At 40.0% G+C, this 24,288-nt stretch overlaps 2 protein-coding genes across 6 annotated transcripts in view; one reads left to right on the top strand and one right to left on the bottom strand.

Annotated features, from left to right (window-relative positions):
* Positions 1-12,121: 12,121 nt before the first annotated feature.
* LOC309501827 (uncharacterized protein) lies at positions 12,122-14,232 on the top strand. 4 transcript variants are annotated; one of them, XM_082174118.1, is made up of 3 exons: positions 12,122-12,177; positions 12,487-12,612; positions 12,817-14,232. In XM_082174118.1, the coding sequence occupies exons 2-3, from the start codon at positions 12,528-12,530 to the stop codon at positions 13,440-13,442; spliced, it is 711 nt and encodes a 236-aa protein (XP_082030244.1). In that variant the 5' UTR covers positions 12,122-12,177; positions 12,487-12,527; the 3' UTR covers positions 13,443-14,232. The 4 variants fall into 4 exon arrangements, with proteins under 4 accessions (XP_082030244.1, XP_082030247.1, XP_082030245.1 ...); XM_082174121.1 differs by having other exon boundaries at positions 12,143-12,177; positions 12,491-12,612; XM_082174120.1 differs by lacking the exon at positions 12,122-12,177 and adding an exon at positions 12,231-12,249.
* A 1,964-nt stretch (positions 14,233-16,196) lies between these two features.
* The window catches only part of mov10l1 (Mov10 like RNA helicase 1), a 61,119-nt gene continuing 53,027 nt past the window's right edge, over positions 16,197-24,288 (bottom strand). For both annotated transcript variants that reach the window (XM_082173927.1, XM_082173928.1), the window contains 6 exons: positions 23,491-23,664; positions 23,263-23,412; positions 18,693-18,800; positions 18,124-18,264; positions 16,629-16,720; positions 16,197-16,529 (listed from right to left, as the gene is read on the bottom strand). In XM_082173927.1, the coding sequence (XP_082030053.1) occupies positions 16,508-16,529; positions 16,629-16,720; positions 18,124-18,264; positions 18,693-18,800; positions 23,263-23,412; positions 23,491-23,664 (687 nt within the window). In that variant the 3' untranslated portion in view covers positions 16,197-16,507. The remainder of the gene's footprint in view (positions 16,530-16,628; positions 16,721-18,123; positions 18,265-18,692; positions 18,801-23,262; positions 23,413-23,490; positions 23,665-24,288) is intronic.

Raw genomic sequence — 24,288 nt, forward strand, 5'->3', positions numbered from 1 at the left:
GTGTGCACCATTGTAGTTGTAGTAGTCGCTACCTGCGTGCGGTGGTGCTTTTATGTTGGCATGCTTTCCGTCTACGCTGCCAACACAGTTCGGAAAGTTCCACAGTCGCCAAAAATCGGCAGCAATAGTTTCCCATTGGGCGACTGAAGGGCAGGGAAGAAACTCTGGCTGCAGTGCTTTCCACAAAGCTTTACATACCTCGGCGACTATGGAAGACACTGTGCTGGACGACAGTTTGTAGCTAGCTGCTACAGCCTGTTGGCTTCCACCTGAAGCTAAAACTCGAAGGGTGATTGCCAGTCTCTGCGTAATTTCTACACTACAGGCATACTGTGCGTACACTGATGTACGATAAATGGCTGCACACGACGAACTAAATCGTTTAATCTACCTGCAGACATTCGGAAATATCTGAAGTGCATTTCCTCGTCCATGTCTCTCAGTGGCCGGACAAGCACAGAAAATTCACCCTCCTTCTGCCTCATCAGGTTCACGGGTCGCACGTACCATCTCCTCCGACGCCTTCTCTCGTTTCTGCCTTTTAATTTGAGTAATTTCACTAAAATTAACTGTTTTTCCACCTCAATAAGCTCCAACTCCAACATGATCCGCTCTTTCAGTCGCCATTGCTTGTTGTAGTAGCCTAAACTCAAAACACCCGCGAGGAATCTAAACACAGTGGAACATTAAAACCCGCCCCCGCCAACTAGCGTTTCGGCGGTGCAACTGCAGAGCAACGCAGACATAACGCAGAAGTATAAATCCTCACGACGGCGTCGCCTACGTGCGTAGCCTACGACGTACACAACGCCGTACACTCGACGCAGAAGTATAAATTGGCCTTTACTCTCACAAATACACACACACACACACACACACACACACTCACTCACACCCTCACTCTCGCTCATTCACACACACACATACATACATACACATGCACTCACTCGCGCACACACACTCACTCGCACACTCACTCACTCACTCTCGCACACTCACTCTCGCACACTCACTCTCGCACTCTGACTCACTCACACACTCACACACACAGATACATTATCACACACACACAAACAATTTTCTCTATAGCGAAGGAAAATTGAATGAATGATTAGCTAGCTTAATGCTAATTCCAGTACTCACCGGGTTGCTGAAGTGCTTCCACTATTGTTCGGCAGCATTTTTCTTTTTTTATTCTGTCATGGTACTCCCTCGATGAAACATCAAACAGGCAGGAGTACTGTTGCCACAGCTCCACAAACCTTTCCTCCATTTCATAACTCCACCTAGCAGCACCATTGTCTGTCTTTCGTTTCGCCATTTTTGAAAGCTGTGTAGCCTACGGAAAAGCTTCTGTGCTCCTATTGGTCAACGTCATACATGTGACGGAACCCGTAATGGAGGACCCGGAAAAAATTACAGTTTTTCTCGATTGTTTACACACATTTTCTGGTACTTGAGACACAATGACCACAACATGTAACTCATTCACCAACCCCCTGAACCAATTCTGCTAAACTACAAGCACAATTCCTGCTTTACACTCAAATTGCAGTTCTAAAACAAAACACAACACACAATTCTCTGCTTTTGGCACAATTTTCATGCAGAAAATCTCTTGTTTTCACAAGGAACACACTGCCATTCAAATATGCACACTGACTCATCACCTGGGCAAACACCCGTCACACAGTTTTACAATTAGCAATCAGAGCTTTAGCATAAAAGGGCAACAGGTGAGCTCTTCAGTGGAGCAATGGATGCCAACATTGGATTTTTTTTTTTTTTTTTTTTACTGTAACTGTATACAGTAAATTCTTCTGTTTTGTATGTAGACCACTGTATGTGCAGCTTTGTGTTGGTTGGGATGTACACTGTGTACATTGTTTTTGTGGGAAAAATAAAATATATTTGTTACCATGTGTGTGTTCTGAGTATAAAAACAATATTCTCAAATATTTTACAACACACTTATGTATGTACTGTCTGTAGTAAGTGTAACACTGAACAAAAAAAGGCCTAAGTCATTATGATGAATGGAGAAGAAGTGTTTTCCATTCATCATAGTGTTTTACATTGAGCACATCAGTGTTCAACAGGTTCTTATAAATGTCTATTCATATGATGGTTTGTGTGTGTCATTTGAAAACAAAATACCATTTTGAGAAGAAATAACATTGTTTTGAATGTAAAGTTTCATTTTGCAGGAGAATTGAGGGGTTTTGCCCATTGTGTGTGTTTTTTTGGATTTGTGTGTAGAGTTCTGAGAATATGAGGCATGCTTTCAGAAAATGTGTGCAAACAATCGAGAAAAACTGTAAACATGCTAGTCTTTTTATTGTGATGTCATGAAGCATCGCAGACGCGGCGTCGGTTGTTGTCCACTATGAAACACTATACGAGATGAAACGATTGAATCTTGCGTCCCGACGCCCGTTGTCGTTTACGAATCCCCACGACACCTTACGTGAAACGGATTGTGCCAAAATCTGGCTAAAATCGTGTAATCTGAACCAGGCATAAGGGACCTTAAAGTTATTCCCAAAGTGCATTGCTCATAAAAGTCATGCCATAACTCTGAAAGCACATCCCTCAAAACCCCCCCTTCATCAACAGCATTTTCCAGCCGTCCATCGGGAAGAATGACTTTCGTCACAAAAAATTTTCAATAAGCTGTCGAAAGGCCTGACCGCGATGAATAACAAGAATTTCCACTGCCTGTTTCAATTAAAGTGCTACTCCCTACATAAATTAGGTCTGACTTGTCTGAATTGTTTCGCTGTTGAAGTGTGTCTAATTGTGTGTCACTAGTGATGGCCTTCTTCTTGGTTGTCAAGTAAAAACGCAAGCTTGGTAATTTGGTCAGGTCATAAAGTTCTCCAACTGTAATCTGCTCATCTATTGTTTGCTCTTGAAAGTCTGTTACATCGACCACAAAATCTGTGAAGCTTCCCACGGAACATTTCTCACCAGGAAAAAACAACTCGGCAGCTGTTGTGGCAAAAATTCTCATTAAACAATCATCACTGCGTAAGAGACATTTCTGAGTCAAATTTTCTTTTAAAAAGTATTTCTGTCAGGACCACTACCGTCAAATATGATTGACAATTAGCATACAGTTTGGATTGGCGGCATGGTTCCGTTCTGGGCGAGAACTCCCTGCGCATCCATGCAGCCTAGCATGGATAAGAGCAGGGAGAGCAGCAATAATCCCCCTTGGGGTAACAGAACAGAACCAACATGAATGTATGCAAATATATTTAATTCAAGATTTTAAAGCACAACATTATTCGATAATTATTCTGATTCAAGGGGAATCAGAATGTCAAATCCTGACAGGGCGAGAGGAGGAGCTGGGGATGGAGGAGGGTAATTAGCTCCTGAGAAACGCGATAGCTGCTGCTGTTAATACTGAAGGAGCTTATATGTACAGTGCCCTCCACAATTATTGAACCCCCTGGTAAATATGATCAAAATGGGCTGTAAAAAATAAATCTGCATCGATTATCCTTGTGATCTTTCATTCAAAAAATGTGCAAAATTCTAACCTTTCATTGAAGTAAAAGAATTGAAAGTGGGGGGAAAATCACATTATGAAATAAATGTTTTTCTCCAAAACACGTTGGCCACAATTATTGAAACCCTTTTATTAAATACTTTTTGCAATCTCCTTTTGCCAAGATAACAGCTCTGAGTCTTCTCCTATAATGCCTGATGAGTTTGGAGAATAACTGACAAGAGATCAGAGACCATTCCTCCACACAGAATCTCTCCAGATCCTTCAGATTCCCAGATCCATGTTGGTGCTTCTTCTCTTCAGTTCAGCCCACTCATCAGGTCAGGGGACTGAGACGGTCATGGCAGAAGCTTCATTTTGTGCTCCACAACAAATTTTTGTTTTGATTTTGATGTTTGTTTTGGATCGTTGTCCTGATGGAAGATCCAACCACGGCCCATTATAAGATTTCTAGCAGAAGGCGTCAGGTTTTGATTTTTTATCTGTTGATATTTGATAGAATCCACAATGCCATGTATCTGAACAAGAAGTCCAGGACCTCCAGCAGAAAAATATGCCCACAACATTAAAGATCCAATGGTATATTAAATTGTACACATGGGGTACTTTTTATCCTTGTGTTCACCAAACCCATCTAGTGTGTTTGCTGCCAAAAAGCTCTGTTTTAGTCTCATCTGACCACAGAACCCTGTGTTGTTTGAAGATCCAGTCGTGTCTGACAATTAAATTTGCTGGAATTTGTTTTTGGATGAGCGAGGAGTTTTTTTTTTTAAACCCTCCCAAACAACATGTGGGGATGTAGGGGTTGTTTGATAATTTTTTTTTTAGGCTTTCTGACCCTAAGACTCAACTAATCTCTGCAATTCTCCATCTGTGATCCTTGGAGAGTCTTTGGCCACTCAAACTTTCATACTCGCCGTGCATTAAGACAGTATAGACACACGTCCTTTTCCTGGCAGATTCATAACATCTTTAGTTGGTTATAACTTCTTAATTATTGCCCTGATGGTCAAAATGGGGATTTTCAATTCTTTAGCTATTGTCTTACAGCCACTTTCTAGTTTGTGATGCTCAACAATCTTTTGCTACGCATCAGAACTGTATTCTGTGGTTTTACTCATTGTGATGGATGATTAAGGGGATTTGGCCTTTGTGTTTCCTCATATTTAAACTCCTGTGAAACACGAAGTCATAGCTGGACAGTTTCATGTTCCTAGTCACCCTGGTGTACTAAAAAAGGTAAATATTAATGGGAATATACTTCAGAGATATTTTACTCGTAAAAAATTCTAGGGGTTTCAATAATTGTGGCCAACATGTTTTGGAGAAAAACATTTATTTCATAATGTGATTTCCCCCCACTTTCAATTCTTTTACTTCAATGAAAGGTTAGAATTTTGCACATTTTTTGAATGAAAGATCACAAGGATAATCGATGCAGATTTATTTTTTACAGCCAATTTTGATCATATTTACCAGGGGGTTCAATAATTGTGGAGGGCACTGTATATGGTGATAGGTGTCGTATTACTATAGGTAGATGTGGATCAGCTGAGGGTCAGCTGATGCAAGCTTGACTAACGTGACCTGCCAGAACTAACGCTACGCTTGATTTATTCTTGCAAGAATAGGCCCAGTTGCCCACACAGAAGTGACCCAAAGTACACTGTGGAGCAAGTGCGACAATCAGGGAAGGACAGAGCCGCCTTTTATATAATTTCTCAATATTTCTATAGTTTCTGCTTACAGGCTCTCTTATCTATTCCTAAATTCCTCTGGTCCTAAATCGGACCACCTCTGACCCTAGGGTATCAAAAGTATAATTTCAATGTCTTACTGCAAATAAATGAAATTCAATACTGTAAATCAATGAAAATCAAAATTTTCCATTACAGCAGCCTTTTCAAGTAGATATTTTTTTGTTTAGTCCTTTGACACGCAAATTTTCCGTGTACCCCCACCTCTTTTTGTTCGGACCTGAATAAACTTCCCTTCTCGAAATCTCCATTTCATCCCATTTCAATATTTCGCATACTCTTTTGAGCATTTTTTGACATTCTTTTTTCGCATACATTGCTCATGTATGAGTGTCACCTCTGCTTCTTGCTTGCCTGGTTCTTAGCCGATCAAAAAGTTTAGATTTTCTATTCTTGTTCTTTTCGCCATCTATGAATATCCAGTCGGTCACTATAGGCAGGCAGATATTCCTTCAGCTGGTCATCTGTCATAAGCTGTATGACACTGCAAACAATCTGCAAAAAGAATACAATTTAAAACACTTTAGATATAAGTTTACCAATCTCTGATGACAGTGATCCTGTGAGGTATAATTCAGAAATATTAAAGATTTGACTGAACGGAAACTTGTTGTATGAGATCTGAACTGAGCTGGACGATGACATTACTGTTTTCTGCAGAGCTGCTTTATAGCTGAATTGAACTCATTTCATAATTGATCTTACAGAGTTATTGAACGGTACTGAACTGACTTCAGCTGAACAATGACACCAATTGATATTTATTACAACCGTTATTTTCTTGTTTCTTACTGTAAAGTTGCTTTGAAACAATCATGGTTTCACAGAGAAGGCTTAAACTAGTCCCAGACTAAAATGCATTATTGAGCTGTTTTAACTGAAAGCAACTTGCACTGATAAAAATTAAAATATCTCACTTCCATTGTTTTGTCTCAAGATGCAGACCAGTAGACTAATGTTTTCTTTTTCTTTTTCTAAGACACGTATATTAAAGCTACTTAAATGTCTTAATTGAACTAAGGCATAATCCTGGCCAATATGTATTGTATTAAAGGACAAGTTCGGTATTTTACACTTAAAGCCCTGTTTACAGATCGTTTCTGATGAAATAGAACGGTTAAAGGGATACTCCACTTTAAAATGAAAATTCTGTCATCATATACTCATCCTCATGTTGTTTCAAACCTGTATTAATTTCTTTCTTCTGCTGAACAGAAAGGAAGATATTTAGAAGAATGTCAGTAACCGGACAGTTTCTGGTCCCATTGACTTCCATAGTAGGAAAAAATATATACTATGGAAGTCAATGGGACCAGAAACTGTCTGGTTACTGACATTCTTCTAAATATCTTCCTTTCTGTTCAGCAGAAGAAAGAAATTCATACAGGTTTGAAACAACATGAGGGTGAGTATATGATGACAGAATTTTCATTTTAAAGTGGAGTATCCCTTTAAGATTAAATTTTGGACACATGCTGCTGTCCCGAGAATTTTAGGTTTCTTTTCTGCTCTAAACAATGTGCGCCGCCATGACGACGACTCCGGTTGCCTACTTCCGGTTCATAGCGATCGACCTACTATCTGTACTAGCAGCGAGAGAATGAGTTCAGGCTCCACATGTGCTGTTGCTGGTTGTTTTAACAATTCAAAGAAGATACAAAACTTTTTTAGAAACTGAGTGCTTTGAGCATAAGATAAAAAGGAGAGAATGCCCATATCCGGTTCCGTATCAGCTATATTCAATGCCAGAGAGTAGACGGTTAGAGTGGTTAGCTGCGCTAAAACTGAAGCATCCACCGAAAAAGGTGTATGTCTGTTCGCACCATTTTGTTCACAAACGGCCCACGGATGACCATCCCAACCCGGAATTATACCTTGTATATGACAGACCAGTGGTGAAGAAGAGACATGCAATTGTTCGTGTCGGAGCGACAGGTAAGCCACCTTTAATGTTGAATTGTGAAGCTTCACAATTAAATATGGCCATTAAAATGATTTATGCCTCCTCTGAATGTTACTGTAGTCAGCTGCAAATATGGCTTGACGGCTTGAGGTTTCTCAGTGGTTTACAGTAGTATCAGATGTACTTAAAAACATACTTAAAGTTTACCAAAGTTTGACTCCAAGAAAGGCCTAATTTTCAAAATGGCGGCTGTCAGGTCCTTAAAATGACAATTACTCCATTGTATTCCTCCTAGACCAGGAATACTGGTGCCCAATACATGTTTGGGCCATGTAATATTCTAATTAGCATATCTGCATGATGAAAAAGTGATAAGTACAATTATATATTAAAGCAATTGGTTACAAGCATATTCAATTCAATTCAGACTCAACTAGGACCTAGGCGACCAGTTCATACAGAAAGAACCCGGGAACCAGGGGCCGCATCTAAATCCAAGTTGTAAAACCTAATAAAAGTGTGCGGAGAGGACCAACCTGCCGCCACACAAATATCCTCTAAAGGAACTCCCTTGAAAAGAGCCTGGGAGGACGCAATACTGGAGCTGAGACAGCAGATCTCTCCTGATAGGAATCTGCCAAGGGGACCCCTCCATCAGGGAGCTAATTTCCGAGAACCACGTCTGGGATGGCCAGAATGGGGCTACCAGAAGGAGACGGATTCCACACTCCCTCACTCTGCAAAGGACTGCAGGGATTAGCTTGACCGGAGGGAATGCATACAGTCTCAACTCAGGCCACGGATGAGCGAGGGCATCTATCCCCAGAGGTGTCGGATGAGACAGGGAAAACCACACTGTGTCGAGCTCTGCAAAGCAAAGAACTCCACCTCCGCCTCGCCAAATATGCTCCAAATTTGAGCCACTGTTTGGCAGTGCAACATCCATTCCCCCGACTTGAGCTTCTGTCTCGACAGAAAGTCCGCTGCGACATTCAGGTACCCTGGAACGTGAACTGCTCTCAGCGAAAGAAACCAGTCTTGAGCCCAAAGGAGGAGGCGGTGCGCATGCCTGTCGAGGGTGCGCGACCGCAAGCCTCCATGGCGATTTACATGGGGCACCACTGCCATGTTGTCCATCCTGACAATGACATGACAGCCCATCAGGGCCGGGAGAAAATGATCCAGGGCCAGAGAGACGGCTTGCAACTCGAGGCAATTTATATGCCATGAGAGAAGCTCGCTCGTCCAAACACCGCACGCCGGTCTGCCCTCGAAGACCGCACCTCAACCAGTCAAAGAGACGTCCGTCGTGACAACCTGGCGAAGGCAAAGTACAATGCCACTTTTATACTCAAAACATCTATAGAGGATGCATTACATATGTATTACCAGCAACCACCTCATTCTCCTTACCATAATTTAGAGGGGTACAGGTGCTTTGCCATAAACTGATCAGGATTGGTGGATGCTCTAGAAGGAACCTTTTTAGCTGAACTTGCAGTTATTCTCAGTTAGTCTATTTTCTTGCATTGTGCCACAAATCGGAAGAACTCTGCTCACTTGTTTCAGATTATAAAGTAGAAGCCTGTGCACTGCTCACTTGAACATACAACTCATAGAAACTTTTACATGTCTCACATGTGAGATCAGAACCGGCATGGGTTTGATGGGGTCTTAAAAATCTTGCATCTACTGCAGTATTTGCAAGGCTACAGGGTTGCACTACTGGTTTTATACTGTAACACTTGCCCAATAGACTGTTTTTTAACAGAAAAAGTGGCTTTGTTGGGTCTTTGTCTACATTGTTTATAAATTCTGCATGTGACATATATTGTGGGGTGTTTGGTAGTGGCTGCGCACCTGACACCCTAATGCTAAATTCATCCCCTGCCCTGTGGTGGCTGAAGTTTATGTCCCTCAGTCGTTTTGGCTCAATGTTCCTGACTGTCCCTGCATTCCACCTGCGCTGCTCATCTGTACACGCAAGCCCTGTCTTCCCGGTAGTAACTGCATTCTCAACCTGTAATGAGCACAATCACCTAATACGTTACCAGAGTCTGATCTATATCCATTTGCTATGTGTTTCAGATTGTGTCATCCCCACACTGTTAAACTAAAGCGAAAAAAAAAAAACATTCATCTTTTTATTAAATCACAGATAAAAACAAAGTGAATTTTTTTTTCTTCATACCTTCCAAAGGATAGCTGCTGCATGACTGCACGATCTTCCTAACCCAGCAACACATGAACATCCGACAGTCTCTATCACCCCCGACTGCTGCAGCATAACCCAAGCAATAAGTTTAGGCTGGTTAGCACTTTGACTCCTGTCTACCTCTGCTTTCAAAAAGACATAGTCTCTCCGTGCTTCAGTAAAGAAATGTGGCGACTTTATTACAAAAAAAGTAATTAAGGCCTCTGTGCTTTTGTAATTGCGCATCTCCTCAACGATCTACACCCTCCGAAAAGATAAAATAATTAAGGATGTCAATATGGCTAACTCCTGGCCATAGCTTCATGTCATCCACCCAACCTGTCAATTTTGAGGGATGTGGAACTCTGATACGGTCGACTTCACGATCTTTTTAGATTTCATCGGCGGTGTGTAGCCACCGACTACTTCCCATCTTGACCCATCTACTACTTTAATTACTACAAACTATCACCGTAGCCTTTACGCTAGTGCTAGCATGCTATGTAAACAAACACTTCAACCGGAAGTAGAAAACCGTTTAGTCAGTTGAACCCGCTATGAATCATGGGAAATAGAACGGGCGAAGAATAAGGTGAATATTCACGCACTTTGGTCACTGAAACACCGGGCGATGTGTACAGTTGTTTCTGCGTATGATAGGAAAAAAGTCAAACGGCCATGGAAAATGCGACTTAGAGTGAAGAAGAGATTGTTTCATTCTTACCTTTATAGTTCGAAAAGTTCACTCAGAAAAAAACCTTATATTACAGTCAGCAATGTGTAATATGAGGACGTCCAATGCTAAAGCCTTTATGTAAACAGGTCATGTGTTGTGTTTTTCCAGTCAGACGCTGACACCGCAAATAAGCAAAAAAGGACTTTAACTCTGGGTTTAGGAATGTGCAGTGTGAAGCGGCAGCTTATGAATACCCAGGATTAATTAACCCCGGGGTAGGATTCTGTTCACCCCGGGTTTAGAATGACCCAGGATTTAGAATGACCCAGGGTTAACTATTTCAAGTGTGAAAAGCCCCAAAGAAATACAGAATGACAATATGCTATATGCCAGTGGGCAAGAAAATAATGTCTTTACTGAAAAGATTTAGGCCTACTGTTTTCACAACTTTCTATTAGAAGAATCAGAAACCAAATTAAGTTTTAAGGCCTCAAAAAAGTCCTTTTAAAGATTTTAAAAAAGGCTTAGTAATTTTACACGTCAAAAACAAAACACGATGGATTAAATAAACACCACTCTTCTTTCTTATAATGTGTGAAATTACGAATTTTCATATAAAGATTCCATCAAAATATTTAAAATGTTTTTCCAGAGATTCTTGGTAGGCTATTGGCATACTTGCAGTTGCAATACTTCACAACCAATAAAAACACATCATGTCTTCACAAATGTCTTAATATTCGGAGCAATTTGTATAATCAGAAATAAACCTTTGTATTTTTTAAGACTCGAAAAAAAGACACTTCATTAATTTTATAACAAATTACAAAAATATACCACTCTTTCCCAGTTGATGTTCTCTACATATCTATAAAAAATAAAAATAAAAATGCTTACGTACTATGTCCCTTCATAAACATAATTAGTGATGTGGGGAAACGCTTTTCGAATCAATTGAACCAATCGCTTCACAAAACGATTCAGTGTTTCGAAGCGCTGGAAACGGCGCAGGCTCGTGACCCCTGCTGGTCAAAACGGTGTAATGCAACGAAAACTCAGGCCAAATCTCAAATACTAACCAACTGCATGAAAACACCTCTTACAAACCCATTAAACGTTTTATTAAAGGTGTAATCTATTAAATGAAATTAACAAATCATATAATGCCATTAAATATGAAGTGTCTTTTTGTTATTTTGTGAACAAATGTGTCATTAAATACAAATGTATTGATCCGAGATCGGCTAAAAAACATACAGACATTGGTTCATTGGTTTGAATATTTTTTTTGTTATTTTTTGTTATTTTTATTATGTATCAAACATAAAGTATCGAAAATATATGTTAAGTTTCACACACACATGTAATTCATTGAAGTAGTAGCTGTGCCTTTATAGTAACAGATTATATATTTTAACTGAAATGATTTGGAAGAATCAAGCCCTTAAAACATTTGAAATAGTTTATATCTTCATATGGTATGAGTATTTTAACACTGGAAAAATAAATGGATCAGAGTTTCATCCTTATTCCCACAAAAGTGAACCACGGACATTTCGAAACATATCAAAATAATTATGACGTAACGAAGCCTGGTTTACTGAAATCACGTGACTTTTGGCAGTTTGAAACGCGCTCCGATTCACTGGTTCGAAACAAACGATTCGCAAAAGATTCGAATAATTAGGCGGAAATGGCTCCAAAAGCGAGAGCATATTATGAGAGCCAGCGCATTCCATAATAAAATACACATTCTTCATACTTAAAAGTGACATCTGTGTAATTAAACAATTGGCTAACCAAAATAATGTAATTCTTTGCCCAATAACTTATCATAATAAATGGATTAATTTCCCATATCCTTGCTGTGACAAATGACATAGCTATGTGGAGATAAGTTGTTTATAAAAAAGATAGTTTGACAGGAATTTTATCAGAGCTGTAGTTAAAATAACTCAAATAAAATGTACTGTATTGTTTCGTATTTTTCTCCATATCCATTTAAATATTTAAGTTCAGTTAAGCACTGGTCAATAGTTCTACTAGAGACTTTTATTTTGCTTTTATTCTTCTTCGCGTGACGTCATAAGCACTGCGCCCGCGTCTTCTCTAATGTCCGCTGGATAAAAGGTTTGTGTTTTCAGCGGTATAAAACCATACAAAACGTTCACACATTTTTACACATTGTGCTCCGGCAACTTGGTAATCTTACTACAACTGTTTTGTTTAATAAAATGTTGAAATTAATGTTGGTTGTTATTGATTGTATTTACAGTGCATGCGACGTGTTGATAACGTCTTTTACCACAAACCTTAATGTCTGAGTGTTATAGTCCTAAGATCACCCGTAACAGAATACTGTGTTTTGCCTTTTTTTTTCCTTTCGATTTGATCTTCATCCTCGTCTCGATCGTAATCGCTGACCCGTTTCCAAACAAGCAAGAAAAGCCAGAGGTTTGTCGATCGAGATCTGCGTGACGATGGAGTTTATTAAAGTGGAGATTGTGGATCTGACTGATCTAGAGCCATTCAGAGTCAAAGAAGAAGAAACCGAGGAACAAAGAGGTTGGTGTCTGATCCTGAATAGATGGAAAATATAATTATGATGTTGTGTGTATTTGTTTACCAACGTTTGATGCCATTTTATCACATCAATAATCATAGTAAAATAATTCATCTTTTTACCTGCCCTCCAAATGAGGTTCATTTATTCATCATCTTTCACCATTGTTGTTCTTGAATTGATTAACACCGACTTGTTCGTTTCAGACCTGACTGAAGTGGAAGAGGAGAGTCAAGACCAGAATGAAGTGGAGAAAAATCAGGAGCCTCAGAGCTTCACATCAGGAGAAAACTCACAAATGACACAAAGTCCAGGGGCAAAAAAATCGTTTGGATGCCCACATTGTGGAACGAGTTACAAATGTAAAGAAGACCTTAAGGATCACATGACTATCCACAGCGAGAGGCCGTACACGTGCCTTCAGTGTGGGAAGAGTTACACGCAAAAAATCAACCTCCAGAACCACTTGTTAATTCACAACGGAGACAAGCCTTTCACATGCACTCAGTGCGAAAAGAGCTTCACGCGCAAGGGAGACCTGAAGAAACACATAATCTGTCATTTCGGAGAGAAGCCTTTCACGTGCCATCAGTGTGGGAATAATTTCAGACATCAAGGAAACCTCACAAGTCACATGAAAATTCACGTGGGCGAGAAATCAAGCCGAAGTCCTCACAGTGACAAGAAAATTGCGCAAGTGTGCAATTTCAAAACTCCTGTGCTCTATCATGCTGGAGCGATGCCCTTCAAATGTGATCGTTGCGGTCAGAGGTTTATCCTGTCCGCACACTTAAAGAGACACCTGAGATGGCACGCAAAGGAGAAATCCTGAGTGGCTTATGCCTCGGCGAGTTTGAAAGAACCATAAAATATACTGTGTGTGTGTGTTGGGTGTGGGAATGCAGCGAGTATCCTGTACATGAGTTTTCACCCGGTCGCAGAGAAAAGCATTGTTTCAATTAGTGATGGCAAATTTAAGAAAATATTGAGAAATATAAAGAGCAATTTTAGAATATTACAGGGTAGTTTATTAAAATAAATCTAGATCTAGATTGTGCTTGTTTGTGAAGCACAAATCAAAATATAAATTTGGAAAACGAATAACATTGCTTTTGTTTATGTTGGGACTAGCAGTTGTAAATCATATGAATTGTAAATACTTTAATTATACAAGAGGGTTGCTAAATAATATTGTATCTTCCTCCATGTTAGTTTAAGCATTAAATTTAGTTAAAGCTGTTGAGAAGTGATGTGTGGAGAACTGAGCGATACTTGCGTTGAGACCTTGAGTGACTATTGCTGAAAATCCCAGATAAAAACACACTTGCTTGCGCATGGTGAGAGAGTAACCGAGCCGGTGGCTTGAAAGATCACACTGTTTTATGTAACTATCAAATGAGAAATGAAATGAATTGAGCTGATTAATGGCGCTATATTTTCTTCTCTTGAGGTGCGTTTTAGTTATTAGAAGTGGATTCATTGTTTCCTCATTGAAGAATTTTGCAACATTGCTGATTTGATAATATGACATGTTTTTTTTCTCCTGTGTATGACTGTAAAGATGTTCTGAATTAATCTGTATCGTATAAAGTGCTATATAAATAAATGTGACTCAAGCAGTGTTGGCTATGTACATGTGAAATGCATAAATTCGTTACATTCATCTGTTTCAATCTCTTGACTTTCCCCAGTGATCTACCGTACTCATGATCATCGGCTGGGAAAAGTAATGATCATTGAATGACATTGGATTTGATCCCAGAAAATGTAATAACAGATTTCAGGGTAACACAGATTCAACATTTGCAGAAATATATATATAATCCACAATCCACCAGCATATACCAGTAATACAATAAATGTTCTCATTCCACTTTGCTCGTAATAGGTACACTTTATCTTCTCGCCTTCCACATTGAACGTCTGAACCCAAAAAAATTCACCTTTCTCCTAAATGAAGAGATAACACTGATCAGTCATGTTTAACTCTGGTTAATCAACTTAATCAAAAGAGCTGAACAAAAGAACACTCAAGTTTGCTTAATAAAATATGAAGCACCGACACCAAAAAGCATAGTGGGCTTATTTGGATAACAGGATATCTTAAATGGTACACATGAAACACTCCAGAGCTCTTATTTGTATTAAAAAATATAATTTTGGCAGTTTATGATGAGCGATTATTATTTGATTTAAAAGACACTTCTGACGTATCCGAAGGCTATTCAGATATCCATGAGAAAATATCTTGGACTTCGTAGGTGTTATTTTTTATTGGCTTTACTTTTGTAAAATATGTTGAGTACTGAGGCTCAATGGTCTCTTTAGCCTTCAGTGATTGCTAAGAAATTCATTCACATATTGCCTTATTTTCTCATGCAGGTCCATAAGAGCTTTTGTCCATGATCATTTGCACACGTGGCATTAGGTGACAGAAAAATTCAATATAATTCCTTGCAAAATCACGGATAAAAAAATAAATTGGAATAAGTCATTATGGAATGAGCCCTTTCAGACTTAAAGAATCATAATTTAATAATGGTCATCATTTTTTTTTTTTTTAACAGTACATATAGCCAGATGACAATTCTTAAAAAGTCCACGTATAATCTAATTTTTTTTTTCTAGAGGCATTTGCAATCGAATTGCACAGACCACCATAGTTCATTTCAATTGAAGATTTTAATGGTCTAATAATGTTCTGAAATTTGGATGGTATCACATGACAGAAACCATGAAAAGCTACAGAAAAAATCATGTCCACTGGAATGAATGACGGTCTGAAAGTGTTAATATGCAACTATTTACTGATTGCCACTATTAAGGCGCTGACCATTTATAGAATGATTTTATCTAAAGTAACACAGCAATTATGATTTTTGGGCCTTATAGGATGTCTGGGAACGTACATAGTGTATTTCCGAGGCTAAATAGAAATCATGAAAAATCCAGGCACATTAAAGGGTTCAGTAACTCTCAAGCATTAGATCTGCATCAAGCTAACATGCTTAAAGCTCGACTCTTTGTAAAAACTAGATTCAGTGCTGCTTTATTACGACCCAAAACAGCTTTAATTATGCCTGCTGCACTTAAGCAATAAAAAATTACATACTGTCTGAGAAAGTACAACATTTGATGAGAAACACCTCACAAATGTACTCATTGGGTTAACGTCAAACTCCAATTTGATTGGTTGCACGACTGGCAATTCTCAGGAGTTACATTAGGGTACACGAGTTATCAGTTTGAAAGAGAGCAAAGACATGTTTACGAGGTGCCGGGCCGCAACAATTAGCATGTCGGATTGTTAAATTGGAAAATGTTTTCAAAGTCAGTGCCATCAATCTCTGATAACCTTGAGCACATCTGTATATTCAGATTTGTTAAGAATTACAGAATACCATATATACCACACCTGGCCATAATGTTAAAAAAGTTGACACCGATTGCTTTAGATGATGGTCAGGCAATAAAGTTCAGACCACCAATACTTTGTCAGACAACTAAACCGAAGATCATATCTCATTTGAGATATAAAAACGTCACCCTCTGGAAGTATGGAACAGATGAACACTTAAAACGAATACTTGCTGAAATGATTTTAATAAACACATTTCAAGGAACATAACAGAAAATCAACACTGGCTTTCACAGTGCAGTGCCTCAACACCGCCCCATCCAGCCAGAGGCACGACAAACAAATCTCGGGAAGTTTGAGTCAGAACTACTTGTTCTGGGAACTAGGAAGACGCATTTCTATTCTTCCGCTCATGCAGATCTAGTGTGGTCTTTCAGTGAGGGATTTAGATGTTAATAAGCATTATTTATTTAATACAAAAAAAATCGTGGAATAATTATCCAACACTCCGCTGGTCCAAGTTCAGGCCAAAGTGATTTCTAGGTTTCTTCGGAGAGAATCCTGTAAAAACATTAACAGCATTAAGTGATGAAACCATTTATTCCTGACCCAGAAAGACACGAGTAGTTCTTGAATGTGACAAAAACCAAATGAGCAAACCTTGAAGAGGCCCGTAGACTCACTGGAGGGTCACATCCCACGAACGCTCGGTTATCATACGAGTACTGCAGCAAAGCACTGAAGCACGGGTCCTGCAGGAATAGATGCGCACACACACACACACACACACACACACACACACACACACACACGCGCACGCATTTAGACAAACACTACGAGAAGGACCAAATGAAGCCGTATGCCAGGCACCATCAACAATCCAGAATTATTTCTTCAATAGTTTTAATTACACAAACACATTTTAGAGCATTAATAGTGTAGTCAAATAAAGTTAAAATCTGTAAATTATCAGTATCATAGTGAACTTGCTCTTCTATATCTTCAAAATATGGCATTCAGAAGTACAAGAACCAATCTCCTTTACCCCTGTGAGATATATTACCATGGTCTTTTTTTGCCCTTCCTTCCATGTAAAGAATGAGGTTTGTCTAGATAGTGAATGTAAGACTAGTTAAAATTGCAGCAAGACTCTATTCCATTCCATTACTCTATTCAGAAGCTTGTTGTGATTTTATGTGTTTGATATTTCTATATTTTTACTGCTTTGCGGAATGTCATACTAAACTACTTTTTATGTAGAGCAAGTGTTAACTCTTGAATAAAAAGACAATGAACTGCTGTATAACAGAAATTAATAAATAAAAAAAATCAAGTCAAACAGAAGTTGTCATGATTCATTTAAACCAGTGCATGGCAGCCCTGATCTACTGCTCAGGATCTGTAGAGTGGTGCAGGCATGACATCACTTTGTAGACCAAAACGCTGTAGCGAGTTCACATTTTAGCACTTCTGGTTCCATCGTCCTGAAGTCAGTGGGTTTTTTGAATGGGGTTTTGGTTAAATGGCTGAAATAAGGTGTGTGTGAACACAAGCTCAAGACACTTACACGTTTTATTCTATGGCATTAAATACATCAGTATTACCCCACTCGTGATTTTTTGAAGCTGTTACGTGTCTTGAAAAATGTGGTTGCTAAGAAGTGAGACTACAGAGGCAGTCGAGGAGAATAAACGTCATCAGACGAACAGTTAAACTCAGTCCTCTTTTACAGCAGCGTTATGCTTATAATTGTGCTCTTATAAACTATTCTACCTCAAACACACTCGGAAAAAGTTTTTAGATAAAAACTGAAAGATTTGTCGGAAGCTTAGTGATGGTGACGTTGAAGTCGTGAGACTGCGGTGTGGTTCGTTTATAGCCTTTAACTTTTTACTTCTGGCAACTGCATTTAGGCTTCAAAATTCATAAAAGTTGTGTTCATCTGTGATAATTATCTTGATGGACAAAACGTGCAAGTATCAAAAACCTTTGTTGATCACAGAACTTGTTTTTGCCGATAATCCAAAAGCCTATGGGAAAATCCTATTGGGTTTTTGTAGAGGGAACGCGTGTAGCGCCCCTCAGTGGATTCGTTTTTGCATATCCATACAAAAGACATTCAGTTACTGCAAGTAAACAAAGCTTTAAATCTCACCTTGATTAAAATGTGTGGGTTTCCGATAACAATGAGGAGAGCTTTGGCTCGTGTAATGGCAACATTGAAACGCTTTGGGTTGGAGAGAAATCCCAGCACGTTTTGCAGTTCTTCATTCAGCAAGGACTCATTGGACCGGACCTACAGTTAACAAAAAGAGAAAAGTTTATTCATCTTAGAAGAAAGACAAATCTGAACACCTGTCATTTATACATATGTGTTAATTCATTTAACAGACCACTTCAAACATTTCTTCTAAACATTCATTATAATACAGTAGATGTTTAACCAGTTTCACCAGATTTATTAGGATGGTTATTAGTTTGTGTGCAAACCCTGAGCAGTATGGTAAAGTGTACAATAATAAAAAATCATCTTTATAGTTCCTGTTTTACTCCGATTTTGTTTGTCAGTCTGGTTGTTAAAAATGGCATTACATGTTACAGTGGATATAAAAGTCTACAAAATGGCCTCAGTTACTTCCAAATTAGTTAAAGTAGGTCTCTGGATTCAGAACTTTTCCACAGTTCACTTATTTCCAAAGCACCCATCCAGGAAGGGCTTCTTACCGTTGACAGGATCATGATGAGGAACTCCTGACCCTGAAACTCTTCCACTGAGCCCACCTTCACATCTCCCAGACCCACCCTGTGGAGCAGCACACGGATCTTCTCCACCTGACAACACACACACACACACACGAAATCTGGGTGATCATGGGTTTCAGGTTATATCCTGGGTATTCATAATCTGACATCTCTACATTCCTAAACTCTGGGTTAACGATCTTATTTGCATATTTGCTGTGTCAGTGTCATTGACTGGACAAACTATGCAAACCGTTTACATAAAAGCTCTAGCACTGCACATCCTTGTATTATATATTGCCGACTGTGAAGTTTCATTCTTACCTTTTATAGTTTGAAAAATCCATTCAGAAAAGTACTCAAATTGGTGAGTTTTCCTAGCCTGGTAATACCAGACTCTGCTACTTCACTTTGCTTCGTATACAGAGTCTGGAAGGGCATAATAGAGAAGTGTTTTCTCTCTCGCGGGGGGGCGCTTGTCTGAAGTTTAAAATCATTGGTTACCCGTAAGCCAATCACATAACGTTTGGTTATGGCGTGTGTTATGCGCATGCTCAGCCACATCTAACTTCCACTGTAAACGCATGTATGATGCAAAAACTAAACCATCGAGCGAAATACCGGGGTGAACATGGCTGTGAATGACTTTTGGAGATTATGTGAAGTAAATCTATGCATCCACGGTACAATCAGCGTCTACGTCACGGCTCTCAGCCCGCCCTCTGTTCGTTGATTGGCCCGGCTGTTTTCAGGCCGGTGGAAAACTGAAAGATAGGCTGCTATATCAGACTGACTACAGGAGCGAAATGAAATTAGCGGAAGTAGGAAGTCTGACGTAGTCAGGCTAGAGTTTTCCATCACCATGTGACATTTCCTCCCCTCAAATGCTGAAACGACTGTTTACATACAGCACATGATGTTTCCGTGACTGTCCAAAGCACATGAATATGAGGCATGTGACTGGCTGTTGGTTGCTAAGCATCTAGCTGTTACATTCTAACACTGAATCATTAACAGCACAAGAGCAAACTCCAAATCATCTGTCCTTATTCTACTAGACCTGTCTGCAGGTTTTGACACTGTAAACCACCAAATCCTCCAATACACCAATTCTGACATGGGCATCAAAGGCACGGTACTTAGGTGGCTTCTGTCTAACTTTACAGGCAGATCTTTCAGGGTTTCATGGAGAAGAGGGGTGTTTGAGTCAAAACAGCTAATCAATGGCATGCCTCAAGGTTCAGTGCTGGGTCCTCATATTTTCTCTATTGACATTGGGAACAATCATACAAGGATTAGTTATTTTATCTGTCATTTCAACCTGATGATCCCACTGTCTCAACTCGTACCTCTGTCTGTCATTCTGACATCTCTGCTTGGATGGAGTATAATCTCCAGCTCAATCTTGCAAAGACGGAGCTCCTTGTAATCCTTGCAAAACCCATCAGTTGACCACAACGTCACTGTTCAACTGGAGTCTACAACACCAATACCAACCAGGACAGCAAGGAACCTGGGGGTTGTTTTTGATGACCATTTGAGCTTTACCTCACAAACAGTCGGATTGTGTGGCTTTGCGTTTCACAACATCAGGAAAATCAAACCCTTCTTGTCAGAATAATAATTTCAAGACTAGACTACTGCAATGCTCTACTAAGCCTCTGCAGACGATCCAGAATGCAGCAGCACATCTGGTCTTCAATCAGCCAAAAAGAACCCATGTTACACCCCTCCTAATTTCACTCCACTGTTTCCCAGTTGTGGCCAGAATCAAATATAAGGCTTTGACGCTTGCTTTCAGGACTGCCACTGAAACTGCACCTAATTCATGCACTTCTGCAACTCTAAAGGCCAATTTATACTTCTGCGTCGAGTGTACGCCGTAGTGTACGTCGTAGGCTGCGCACGTAGGCGACGCCGTCGTGAGCATTTATACTTCTGCGAATGTCTGTGTTGCTCTGCAGTTACACCGCCGAAACGCTAGTTGGCGCGGGTGGGTTTTAATGTTCCACTGTGTTTACATTCCTCGCGACTGTTTTGAGTTTAGGTTTCTACGAGCAATGGCGACTGAAGGAGTCATACAGATGGCTGTATTTCCGCACTTCTTTAAGCAATCTCTCGGTCACTTGGTCTATTTTCATGGCTCTTCACTGATCTTCGGAATTAAAAAATGGCGGGCGGGCGGTGCAGAGTGCAGAAGATCATTCCGGAAATGCGTAGGAGGAAACGCGATGCTATCCAGCCGACCAATCACAGATCTTGCGGTCCGCGTCGCTGCGACGCGTAGTTACATTTTTGAGGAGGTGCGCGTCAGGGTACGGCGAAGGGTACGGCGAAGGGTACGACGTATGGTACACGTCAATGCGTATGCTACGCCGTACCTTCTACGCGCACCCGACGCAGAAGTATAAATTGGCCTTAAGGCCTCTCCTGCCAGTTACAGTCACTGAACAAGCAGCTCCCAGTTCCTTCACAACGAGGCATTAAGTCACTTTCCAGAACCTTCACCTTCTCTTCTCCTCTCTGGTGGAATAAGCTGCAAATCCTGCTAATCCTCCACCCAAACTGCTGGAACCATCACAACTTAAGGCAAGACACGGCAGGCAAAAAAGTCATTTTTGTGCATACCGGCCGATTTTGGTATATTTTGCTTCTATAACATGTCGTCTTTAACAGTGAAACCATAAAAAGGACAAAAGTTCACATAATTTTTAGACATTTTGTGTTCTTACATTAGTCATTTTCCTCTAACTTTGTCAAAATTTAGCATTTTTCAAACCGATATACCTCAGTTGTCGCTTTTAAAAACAGTGTGTGTTTGGTATCTGGAAAGCTCATTCTCTCTAGCGTCATGATAGCTAGTCTAAATATGGTAATTTCCTATTCAGAGCTCACCAACAGGGAGAAACTAAAGGCTGATCTGAGCCCACGAGGCGAAATTTCATTGGCTAAGGAAGATTAAAGTCCATTTCTGGTAACCTGATTTGCCAAAATGTGTCACGTGATGTGTCCCGCTAGTTTACCAGACTGAGACATCAGTGCGGTAGAGATGGGGAAAACACAGAATTTCCATGCAAAAGCATCAAAAAAGAGACGCAAGCAGCTTTCTATAGCTCGAATAAGAAAGGAAAGTACATGCAAAAAAGATTTTATTTGCGAGAAAATAGACGTTTATAGTGCATCGAAGCGCAAAATACATGCAATGAACAACGATAAGAATATCCCCGTGGATTTCAGCCCAGTTACACAGCAGTGGCTAATAATGCACATCTCGCATTTGAACGAGTTGATTGAAGAATTGATATGTCCAAATTGTATGTCAGATGCTCTACAAATAAACATAGATCCCCAAAATCAAAGGTTTTGTAGCAGTCTGTTACTAGAGTGCAAAGAATGTAAATCACGAGAAAATGGGTTCAGAAAAAGTGTTCTCATCTGGACAGGAGTCATCAAGGAGTGATGTAGCTTTTGATATAAATGTAAGAACGGTTCTGTTAGCACAAGAGTTAGGACTGGGATATGCTGCTCTAAAGAAAATATCCAAAATGTTAGGTATCCCTTTACTGCACCTGAAGACATTTCAGAGACAGAACTGGAGAGTGACAGGTAAAGTCAGCTAGTTAGAAGATGTCCCGCAATGTAAGAGGTTGTTCAGAAAATGTAGGGTAGTTAACAAGTTAATTATTCAGCCTGATTTATGTTGACATTTACAAGTTATTGTGTAATACTTAGATTAGCACTTGTATAGGTACATTGATAGATCGAACAGTCTTTTTATAAACTACTGTATACTTTTACTTCCAGTGGCAGAGATCGAGCGAGGCTTGGAGTCATTAGGAAAGGCCAGAGAGCAGGTCAGACAGACATTATTACAGAGGGGCATTTCACCCATCCAAGTGCACACACACACACACACACAGAGAAGTGGGCAGCATTTAACCACTCCAAAATCAATGCACTTATAATAGCTCCTTATTAGGGGTGTAATGATAATGATGCCACGATTCGATACAAATCGCGATACTAAACATGCAATACGATATTTTAAGCCAAAATGAAGTTTTTTAATTTTTTTTAATCAGGACCCACAAATATTCCTTCATTGCATTATATTCAACATATAGAATCACGCTTTTAATGCAGGCATTTGCTCTTACACAGATAAGCCGCGCACACACAGACTCTCCCGGTGCTCGCCATCTCCCGCATTTGAACGTATGCGTTTACTATTCACTTTGTTGTAAACCTGTTCATCATATAAAGCCATCATGTGTCTTCAGGCTTGGATTTGAATTAGACCACTCGATTGATTATTTTTACGAAACTTGAAGAAAAATGGCCCTGGTGTAAAGTCAGTCTGAAGTGATGAGGTTTCTTTTAAAAACTATTTTCCGTCATGGGGCTATGCATTTAAAATCTCGTAAAACAAGGAGGGGGAGGTTGCAAATAATAACACATTGCATCGATGTCAAACAAAACAGTAAAGAGACATAGGGTCTGAAATCGTGGCCAGATGGTGAGAAAACTGTCCATCTGCAGTACAGATACTCACCTGCTTTTTATAGGGTGCGATGACACCGATGTCTGTAGCTGGTATGGGGTTGTAGAGTCTCTTTGCTAGCTGGCAACAGTACATCATGACCTGCACTGCCTCCGCAGGATTAAACCATGATGGATTACTGCCCTCCCTCATCTCAGTGCCCTTCAAAACACAATCGACATGTACAGCAGACAAAAACATATGCAGGGCCTGAGAAGTGACATTTAAGCCTTTACATACCCGAACTCCATGAAAAATAAATGGGAAGCCCTTAGTTGGAAGTCTGTTCCAGTGGCAGAGAGCATCCACCACAGCTCTCTGAGAGCGCACACACAGCTCGCCCGCGTAAAAGAGTCGTGAAGGCAACTCCAGCAGAGCCTCGTGGGAGCGGTAGTTATAGACCAGCTTCGTCACCTACAAAACAAGGATTAAACTAGATTCAACAAAGGGGAGGTTTTGTGATGGAGAGCCTGGGAAGTGGTTCCCCATCACAGGATCTGAACAGAGCCACTCGTTTATTGCTTTATCCATTCTTGTAGTATTACTCATTTGGAGTAGTACTTATTAATCGATTGATTGGTTAATGAGTATGCTCTCAATTATTGTGGATTCCTCTCAGGTGTGTTTGTCATGTGACCATGCCATGTGATGTTCTATTTAAGCTGCACCTGTACCAATAAATAAATTGATTGTGTATTATCACTGCAACCTGTGTGAAGCATGTTTATTTTCTGTCTTTAGCCGGTATCTAGTCAAGCTCTGTTTAACAGGTTATGGGCCCAGATGCGTTGACGTTCGTGCAGATACGGCGTGAGTAGCAAGACAGTTTGTTTGCACGTTTGAATTCGTGTCTCAAGGTTTGGAGTGCCAGCACCATGAGCGAAAGGACAAGTTCACGTTGGTCTCGTCTTGTGTTCGACGAAGACGAAAAGAACTATGAACTGTGGGAGGCAAAGTTTTTGGGCCATCTGCTGTTGCAAAAATTGAAGGACACAATTTTGAATGGGCCCGCTGTGGGTGCGGATGCAGACGCACTGG

The sequence above is a fragment of the Leuciscus leuciscus genome, assembly GCF_965113295.1.
Source record: "Leuciscus leuciscus genome assembly, chromosome: 6".
NCBI classification, from domain to species: Eukaryota; Metazoa; Chordata; class Actinopteri; order Cypriniformes; family Leuciscidae; genus Leuciscus; species Leuciscus leuciscus.

Bases quoted from the DNA above. Each gene is read 5' to 3' on its own strand.
- LOC309501827 (XM_082174118.1), top strand. From the start codon at position 12,528: ATGGAGTTTATTAAAGTGGAGATTGTGGATCTGACTGATCTAGAGCCA. The intron at 12,613-12,816 runs GTTGGTGTCTGA...TGTTCGTTTCAG, and splicing joins AGAAACCGAGGAACAAAGAG to ACCTGACTGAAGTGGAAGAG.